At 33.3% G+C, this 10,382-nt stretch overlaps 1 protein-coding gene across 1 annotated transcript; it reads right to left on the reverse strand.

The window, feature by feature from the left end:
- Positions 1 to 146: 146 nt before the first annotated feature.
- Positions 147 to 3,036, reverse strand: LOC132192021 (uncharacterized). The gene is made up of 4 exons (XM_059607201.1): positions 2,828 to 3,036; positions 2,574 to 2,682; positions 2,073 to 2,135; positions 147 to 441 (listed from the first exon to the last, which is right to left on the reverse strand). The coding sequence occupies exons 1-4, from the start codon at positions 2,910 to 2,912 to the stop codon at positions 345 to 347; spliced, it is 354 nt and encodes a 117-aa protein (XP_059463184.1). The 5' UTR covers positions 2,913 to 3,036; the 3' UTR covers positions 147 to 344.
- Between the last annotated feature and the right edge of the window lie 7,346 nt (positions 3,037 to 10,382).

Here is a 10,382-nt window from a genome sequence, read left to right on the forward strand (position 1 = left end):
AAGAACAGAGATGATTTTCCCAAGAAGGATGCGTGGGTGGAGGCTTGTGTAATCCTCTAAGGATGATTAGGTCCATGTAATCCTCTAGATTAAATACAACAAAAAATTCCATAACCAGTTAAGGTATGTGACAGTTTAAAATCATCTTGAATAAACAAATCTGCAGACATAAAATATAATATAGCGTGTAGAGAAAACTGAGAACATTTTAATTTATCATTACATTGGAGTTAATGCCTACAACTGTAACAAAAAAGACAACTCTTTGCAACAAAAAATATCTTCGACTATCAGACTCAGCCCACTCATAATCTACCAACGATACCAAAGATAGATATCTCAGATCATGATAGCTTTGGACCATTATCTGGCATACCCATTCCAGAAGCTAAGTCAGCATCAAGTTGAGTATGAGGTGCAGGCCCCAACATCTCCTTAACTCTGCATCCACAAGAGCCTTGTAAGAAGATGTAACATCCTCCTCCACTTATTATAGGATATACCCTTTTCTTTTCTTTTTATGAATAATCATTTTATTACAAGGAGAAGCAAAGCTTGTGTACACGAAAAGTATGCAAGAGAAGCAATTATAGGATATACAGTTGTACAACATTAGTCTTAAGTTCTTCGAAAGCAGATAAAAATTGCTTCCATATCAGGTGAACCTAAGATGGAAATACACTGCAACCCAAAATTCACCAACTGAGCTGCAGGCATCTTCGTGATTAAGAAAGCTCTTTAAGATTCCAGTTGATACATGGCCCAAAAAAAAAATACATAAACATGCTTGAAATAGTCAAAAGATCGAAAATGTGCACAATATATATATATATATATATAAAGAAGTTACAACAGTCGTACATGCACATTTTCGATCCATATGCATAACAATATAGAACACCATCGTTTTAAGGCTCTCACAGACAATGTAGAAGAGAAAAAAGAAACCGAAGATGGCAAAGGCTGAGATTATTACATCAGGCAGGCAGGCAGTCTTATGCATATGCATCAACATAGTAGCAATGGAAGAGCAACTAGCAGAGGTAGCTAAAAGGCTCATAATATCTAGATTTAGCTATTATGAGCCAATTTTTGTCTCCAGCAGATTAGCTCCAGATGAGCTAAAATGGACATTATGCTACAGTGAGTAGCAACTTCTTGCTACTTACTGTAGCACACTAGATCATTTGTTTAACGTGTTCTCACTCCCTTCTCTCTCCCTCCCATTTTCGCCTATTCCGTTAAATTCGTTAGCCCAGCACCGTCCTCTCTAAATCTCTCTTCTCATTGAGCACCTCGGCCAAAGCTCAATATTTCAGATATATTCAACATAGAAAAATTGTATAAACCACAAGTACACAATCGGAAGCCAGCCAAAATCACTTAAAGGGATTCTAGAAAAATCAAACCAAAACCTCACAATACCCATTCGGTGAAAGTGCAAAAATCAAATAGAAAACCAACCCAATATATTCCTCTCAACCCATTTTTGGCCAAATACAGAAACCCAAAACAAACGCAAAAATTGTATGTGCTCCAGTCCAGAACGTAGAGGTCTTGTGCCTGCAAGATTAGCTCTTCCACTGCCGATTCGTATGTGTTTGATGGGGCTGTTAGCTTGGGTGAGAGGGAGAGAGAGAGAGACAAAAGACTGGTTCGGTGGGGCTCTTTAGCTTGGCCACTTGGGCGAGAGGGAGAAAAGAGAGAGAGAGAGAGAAAAAAAGAAAAGAATAAAAAAATTTACATAAAAAATATTTAAATAAAATAGAGAGTGGAATTAAGAATCTATTGGAGTGTATCTAAAAACAACAGTAGCTAAAATAAAAATTTGTACTTTTTCACTAACTATTCTAGCTAATATTACTGGAGATGAGATGCTCTAATGAGGATTAAACAAGTGAGTTGGAAAAATTCCTCTCATGCAGTCCCTGCCCGTAATTGATTCTAATTAGACGAACTGAGCCCATTATACCTATGTATTCATTTCAGAGCACAGTTGGTAAACTTGCAAAACAATCATAAAATGGATGAGACCACATCACAAACAGAAGATCGATGCAAAAGTTGCTTACTTTTTCCTGTGACGTTTCGTCTTGAAATGCTCATCCCTAACAGAAACATTCGCAAAGTATCGGCTGCATTTAACAACAAACAAACATATCTTAACACGAACCCAATTCAACAATTGAACAAGTCAAGCAAAACCAAACTGGCTAAAGCAGACGAACAACGAAAAACATAACAAAATTCCATGACATGTACTCTGTAGCATTTAGAACATCAAAATTCTTGTTATAGTAATTGGCTTTATCCAACAAAAGCTAAACCTTCGAAATAAACCAGCGAGCATGGCAAACAAACTTTGGAAAGAAGCTGAAATCTTCAAAGAAAAAAAAAACAAGATATTTCTACTTTATTGTTATTCTCTAGCATATAAAACATCAAACTTGTAGGAATTACGGAACACCAAGCAGAATTATTATGAATAAATTTATTAAAAGAACGAACAATTAAAAATAAAAAATAAAATAAAATAAATAAAATAAAAAAATAACAAAAATAAAAAAACGTACTCGCAGTGCAAGCAATAATACTGGCCCATCCCAGGCAAGTCTTCATCAAGAGGCAAGGGCTTCCTTTCCTCATCGGGCTTCTTCAACGCATCATAAACCATATCAGCACGTGCCCAATCCTCAGTCAAGGAACAAAACAGAATCAAATCGAACAAAAAAATGATTTTCTTCCTGGAAATACAAAAAGAGAGAGAGCAAATTTTTCGAATAGATAATAAATACGGCAAGAAAGAGAGAGATGCTAAAAAGGATATCTTTGAGGAGGAATTGGGTGCGGCGAGCAGTCTTGTGAGAGTAGCGTCTCTTTTTTACATGTCTGTGCGGACACTTCCCTCCCATTTCTCTCCGATAGCTGGTTTCGTTTTTGAGATCGTCCTTCTTGTCTGTAAGAGCGAGTTAGGGTTTCTGGCGTTCTACTCTTGGAAAAACCCTACAATTTCCAGGAAATTGACATTGAAAGAAGGGTTTTGCCGTTTTGTTGTATTTATCTCTGGCCAATAAAACGACGTCGGGTTTAGTTTTTTGTTTTTTTTGTTAGAATGAGTTGGTTCTTGGATCTAGCATGGGCTAGTGTCCAAGTCCCTATAACCCATGTTCAACCCGAAAGCCCAAACTTTATTTTCTTGTAATATAGTACACTATATAACAAAAATTGAAAATAAATTTTATGCATAGTTTTCCAATCTTATTATTGAAATTAAATCTATCAAATAATACAAACATGTTTAGTTATCTTATGATGGCAGGATATATGTTTTCTTAGCTGAAAACCATCTATAACTATAAGCAATCCATCTCACCTATTTACATCCTACATAATAATAAGTTATCTAAAATGCCCATTAGAAACATTTACATTTGGCTAGTCAAAATGATTTAAATGTAATTTTAGATAGCTAAAATTGTAAAATGGGATCAAAATGAACTTATATCGGCTTAATTAGTAAAATGTTGAAATATTTGATAAGCTGTTACAATGCTCACTAAATTTTATGAACATTCACTCATCAATTATTTTTAAAGAAATAATTGAAAATGAATATTTAATTGGAATAATGAAAGTGGATAGGTAAAATAAATAGTTGGATATCTCGGTAGTTAAAATAAAATAAAAAAATATATAATTTTTTGTAGCTAAAATTGAGAGTAAATTTGCTGAGTCAGATGTGAATAATCATAGAACTTAAAATAACCAAAGCAACTCGATCATGTTTAGGGAAGTACTTGACCCTTGAGAAATGAACACATTATTTCAGGGGAAAAATTCACTTTAGACCATTAAACTACCTTGCGATTTGATATACCTCAAACTTTAAACTTCTCAATTTGGACCCCTGAACTTTCAATTGCAATCAATTTGAACTCACCCGTCAAATTTAAAACGTTAAAAGTGATACAATGACGTTTATACCTCTGACTTTTTTATAAAATTTCAAATTTACCCTTAATTTCAAATTAAATTTTTTTAAAATATTATATATATATATATATATATATATAAATCACAAGGTGACCCACAGTTGGGCCACCTTGTGACCCTTTTTTTTCAAAATTTTTTTCCATTTTTTTCAATTTTTTTTTAATAAAAATAAAATTGAAGGGTAATTTTGTATTTTTAGCGATTTTAACGGCAAAAATTCACGTAGGGATTCAAATTGATTGCAATTGAAAGTTCAGGGATCCAAATTGAGAGATTTCAAAGGTCGGGGGTATGTCAATTCGTGTAATAATTTAGAGATCTAAAGTGAAGTTTCCCCTTATTTTAATTAGACAAGTTTGATATGCAAGAATAAGTTCATAAATGAAATAACTATTCTTATGGATATTCTTTTTAAATAATGGGAAATTTCACTAAGGACCCTCAAACTTCCACCCGTTTTGAAATACCCCCCCTGAACTTCAAAATCTCTCAATTTAGTTCCTTGAACTTTCAATTGCTTTCAATTTGGACCCCTCCGTCAGATTTTAAACGTCACATGACGTTTATACCCCTGACTTTTGTATAAAATTTCAACTTCTAAAACGTTTTTTTTTATTTTTAAAAAAACAAAAATCAAGGATATTTTGGTCTTTTTTTTTAATTTTTAACAGCTAAAATTAACAGAAGGGTCTAAATTGAGAGCAATTGAAAGTTCAGGGGACTAAATTGAGAAATTTTGAAGTTCAGAGAAGGTATTTCAAAACATGTGAAAGTTTGGGGATCCTTAGTGAAGTTTCCCCTTTAAATAATTTATTTACCATGCCTTCTTTAACTGCTTCAAGATTTTTAAAATAGACATGCAATGAGGTAAACCCCTTGCCTGCCAACCAAATTTTTTAACCCTACAACCATATGATTTTACAGAGAAAGATGTAGGTAGCTACCTCTCTCTCTCTTATTTTCGGGTACTTTTCTCTTCTCTCTCCTCTATATCTCTCTAGATCTCTATTTCGCCTCATTTCAATTATAGCACAATGTTTTCGTTAAAAAAAGGAAACTTCACTTTACACCACTAAACTACCACGTGATTTGACATACTCCCTCGAACTTTAAAAATTCTTAATTTGGATCCCTGAACTTTCAATTGCAATCAATTTGAACTCCTTTGTCAAATTTTAAACGTTAAAAGTGATACAATGACATTTATACCCCTGAATTTTTTATAAAATTCCAAACCTATCCTTAATTTCAAATTAAAATTTTTTTGAAAAAATATTATAAAAAAAAAAAAAAAAAAAAATCACAAAGTGACCCATGGTTGGGCCACCTTGTAACCCTTTTTTTTTCAAATTTTTTTTTTGGGGAAACTTCACTAAGGACCCCCAAACTTCTACCCGTTTTGAAATACTCCCCTTGAACTTCAAAATCTCTCAATTTAGTCCCCTGAACTTTAAATTGCTCTCAATTTGGACTCTTCCGTTAATTTTAGCTGTTAAAAATTTTAAAAAAGACTAAAATATCCATGATTTTTGTTTTTTTTTTTTTTAAATAAAAAAAACGTTTTAGAAGTTGGAATTTTATACAAAAGTCAGGGGTATAAATGTCATGTGACGTTTAAAATCTGACGGAGGGGTCCAAATTGAAAGCAATTGAAAGTTCAGGGGACTAAATTGAGAGATTTTGAAGTTCATGAGGGTATTTCAAAACGGGTGAAAGTTTGGGGGTTCTTAGTGAAGTTTCCTTTTTTTTTTAATAAAAAAAATTGAAGGGTAATTTTGTCATTTTATGGGTTTTAACAGAAAAAAATTGACGGATGGGTTCAAATTGATTGCAATTGAAAGTTTAGGGGTCCAAATTGAGAGGTTTCAAAATTCAATGGTATGTCAAATCGCCTGGTAGTTCATGGGTCTAATATGAAATTTCCCCTTAAAAAAATAACAAGTTTGCTTGGTCACACCTTGGCTGTAAAAATATTTTTACAGCATCTGGACCGTTAAATATTTTAACAGCATGTGTGAAATTGGTTTATGAAAGGAAATGAGGTTTGGAAGGAAAACAGAATTTGTGTAATATGAGATTTTGTGAAAACGGATGTAAAAGATGGGGTACCTGGCGGTTAAGTGGTGTTATATATACACTTAACACCTTGAAGTTATGGAGGGGACAAAAAGAAGAAGAAAAAAAGCCTAACCAACCCGGGGGCTAACGGGTTATACCTACACTCCGCACCTTATAGTTAGTAGAGAAATAAAGCACTAGCAACCTGACGATTAAATAAGGTTATACACTTGCAAACTCCAATAGTTAAGTGTGAATATACGATATGTGACATGAGAACATGTGAAAATGTGATAAAGGAACGCTTTAGTATATGTACATAGAGATTTGCTACAATACATTCCCCTACCCATCTCCTCACCATCTTCCCTCTTTTAATATCTTAATTTTTTCAAAAAAACAAAAGAGAGAGGAGATGGTTAGAAGATAGGCAGGAGAATGCAAAAGAGCATTTGCCTATGTACATATGTGAAATATATGTGAGATATGATATGTACTGGTTTACGCTTGAAATGATACTTTATAAATTGTTTTATTGTTCTATATTATGGGATGTAAAAATATATACGTAAAAAAAAAAAAAAAGTGTCTATTTAGCTTGATTTACAAAATGGCTATAATTTTTTTTTTTTTTTTTTTTTTAAAAAAAAAAAACTAAAACAGAAACCCTTTTGTGAAAACCCTTCTTTGCATTAGTTGTTTTTTTCAAAGGAAAGGAGAAGGAGCTCACATCACACGCCAATATGGTCAAAATGATTATACTTGCAGTAACTTGCTGAGTCGTGGACTGACACATCTACCTGTAAAATTATAATAATTTATAGATGTTGCCAATGCGGTTATCGACAAAAAACCGTACCTATGTTTGGACTTTTTCCCATGTGGCTAGCAAGAGACCTCCATTTTGAAGGGCAAACTTACTATAAATTAATTTTAGTATTCCATTTAGGGCACTTTTTGAGTTGTATAATAGACTATAGATGCTAAAGTTGTAATGAAAATATAAGTTTTTATTTATAAAGATTGTGTTTTTAGTAGTAGCTCAGGTGCATTATGTTGTTGAGTAAGCTTTGTGGTTCCTAAAATTAAGAAGAAAATATTTGTACACTTGGTAATTTTCACTGCATAAGTTTTATAAGTAGCATGGTCATGTAGAAAATCAAATATTTTATGCTTTACGACTTTAATGATCTTATTCAACTTCTTAGTTTAAACATCATATCAATATTTGTTAGTTTAGTTAGTACTTCCAGTTATTTACAAGTTAATTAATTTAGAAATACTATAATTAACACTTCAAGTTTAATTACTTTAATTAATTAATGTTTAGAATATTACAATTCACATTGTGATTTTGATTAGCCAAGATCGAGGACCGGATCGATGACAGACGATCTACAAGCGGGTATACTTCTTTTCTCCGTGGTTTAATTTCATGGAGTGCAAAGGAACAACATGTTGTTTCGAGATCAATTAAGCATTGAAGCATATATATAATTTGATAAATGACAATTGCAACTGCTTAAGTTTACTGGATTAGCATGTTATTTCATGATTTGCAGATTCCTTTACCCAGTTCTTCTATGTTATCGTGGCATAAAATGGCCGGGAGCTTTCACGCTTGCCTACAATGGTAGACTATCAGTTTATTTGAGAAAAGATTGTCAACAAAGATGTGATATATTTCTACAGCTGATCAAATTTCAAATACTTTTACAAGAGTCTTACAGCTTTCCATTTTCTTCTTCTGGTGATTCAATCAGACTCCTCCCATGAGCTTGAAAGGGGGCTGTAAACCATGTAAACTAAACAACTATAATTGTTGTTTAGAGAGAACTCCTAAATCAAGGGAACACCAAGTAAACCAAAAGTGCTGCCCTGAATCTAGGTTATCACTTTTGTTTCTCTTAACATTATTTTAATATAAAAATAATTTATATTTCCTCTCTCTTGCCCTTAACATTTATATGAAAATTAAAAAAATTAAAAAAATTAAAAAAAAAAAAAAAAAAAAAAAGCTATTTAAAACTTTGTTTGAATAGAGAAGCAAAAATAGTTTAATTCTCTAATTTTTTTTTTGAAAAAATAAATCTAAAGAAAACTGCTACTAGTAGTGCTCTAAGATGCTGAACAAAAATGGTTGCAGTAAAGTAATAATTGAATTTCCATTACATAATTAAGGCAATAATCAAATGGGTAAATAAATGGGTCATAAACAGGTCAGGTACCTGTTTTGTCGGCCCTTATTATAGCAAACTAATCTTTTCATAACAAGGAATATTGATCAAATCCCACCATTATTGGGTCTATCTAATTAAGGAAGACATCACCTAATTAATTAGACATCTAAATATTTCCCTGTTTGAGCAGTAATTATCTCCCTAAACCAAGTCTTCTGAATATATATATATATATATTTTGTTTTTTTTTGTTTTTTTTTTTTTTTTCTTTCAAGGGCCCTCTCATTTTAGCTCTTACCATTCCATAAATTTGAAGAATTAAGGAGTCTTAAGAAAAATGAAATCTTTAATTTTTGATAAATAAATCTCTACCAAGTCATAAAAAAAGAAGCATAAACTACCAAAATAACTACCAAAATAACTTCCACTCAAAAAAAAAAAAAAAAAAACACTCAAATTAATCACAGGAAACACAGATTTGAAACCAGTTTAGGAAGATAACTAGGAATATTTCTCAAGCTTTACATTATTTCATACCTTGATAAGAAAAAACACATGAAGAAGGGTATCTCATTTGTCTGCACCTATTCCTGCACCTAAGTCCAACTGGGGTAGTGCATGCTTACAGCACCTGATCATCATCAGACTCAGACGACACTGTCACCGTTAGACTAGCTAGGTGCAGGTGCAAATGCAGATAAATGAAGCCACCTTGTCGTCTGTCGTCCGTCGTCTCCCTTTTCAAAACATGCCAGAAACCCTAATTAAACATATTATGATCCAGCCATTGACAAGATCGAGCACACCTTTTCTGCAGGCAATATTGTATCTGAATCATACGAGGAAAAAAGACATTGCAAGTTGAAAGTTGAGAGATACATGGAGCACTCGGCAACCATGTATTTGTACTAGAAAGAGGTGCAACTGTTATTACTTTGAAAGAGCTGTGTACAGAGACCACGTGATGCAAATGCCCAAGCACGTGGGGATTACTGGCCTGGCTAATTGAGAGGTGACACGTGAAGATGCTGTGGCTGTTTGTCCAACCGGGAGAACCACTAAGGCTCGTAAAGTTGAATGACGAGCGCCTTGGGTCACGTGGGCAATGACAAGTAACTGGACCACCACCCGGGTCCACCCTCCCACCCACGGAACCTTACTGAATGGCCATAAAGGCCCAACTACTTATGTCCTGCCAAGGGATTCAGATCAGGTGCATCAACATCTAGCATATTTATTCTGTGTAATATTTTTATTTTTATTTTTGAACTGTTTATTCAAATCACGACAACAAATAAAAACAAAAAACACAACCAAAAAAAAAAAAAAAAAAGAGAAGGTAGGTGAAGGGTCCTAACAGGCGGCACGGGAAATGTAGGTCGCTCTCATTGTGTTCTCCTAGTCCTAGGTAAATATTATTTTTAAAAAATTAAATGAGATAAATAAGAGCAATCTTCTTTTTAAAAAAAAAAAGAAAAAAGAAAAAAGAAAAAATAATATACACCTAGGACTAGGAGAACATTCGAATAACACTAGAAAAATATTTAGCATTCTCCGAGGTGGCTAGTAGGGACCAAATCATTTAAAGAGGGTGCTTCGACCACCCATTTTTTCGTCTTTTTATTTGCTATCCTGTCCAGAAATCGGAAACTTAAACCAACAATAGTAGCTAGTTTTTTTCTTTTTAAAATTTTATGTCGCGATGATTTAATTAAGAGTGGGTGTCACCATATAGTACCAGGGTGGAATTACAGTTTGGAGGTAAGGGGAGAAGGGGGACAAAAGCTGAGCATTCTTGAATCCTCTCCTCGTTTCCTACCTAGCAAGTGGACATATAAGAGAAATACAAGAAACAAAAAAAGGCCACCACCACCAAAAAAATCTCACTCGAATCTAATAGCGATACGAGAATAAGCATTTTTAGCAGACTCCTTATAGTTCACTAAGTTTAGGGAATATGTCCAAAAAATCGCAAAAAATATTCCACAACAGACTTCCTAAATGAATCCTAAACATTAGAATTGCTACAATGGAACCCAATATTTTGAGTTCCAATATTACAATCCTTATGATTATTAAAATAAATAAAAATGATTCTCTCTTATCTCCTCTCTCCTCTCATGTCTCACAATTCTCTCTTATCTCTCCTCT

This window comes from Corylus avellana, chromosome ca9 (assembly GCF_901000735.1).
Source record: "Corylus avellana chromosome ca9, CavTom2PMs-1.0".
NCBI classification, from domain to species: domain Eukaryota; kingdom Viridiplantae; phylum Streptophyta; class Magnoliopsida; order Fagales; family Betulaceae; genus Corylus; species Corylus avellana.

Coding starts and splice junctions, on each gene's coding strand:
- LOC132192021 (XM_059607201.1), bottom strand. CDS start 2,912: ATGGGAGGGAAGTGTCCGCACAGACATGTAAAAAAGAGACGCTACTCT. Junction 2,683..2,827: donor CACCCAATTCCTCCTCAAAG/ATATCCTTTTTA, acceptor AGGATTGGGCAC/GTGCTGATATGGTTTATGAT. Junction 442..2,072: donor ACGAAACGTCACAGGAAAAA/GTAAGCAACTTT, acceptor TTGTGGATGCAG/AGTTAAGGAGATGTTGGGGC.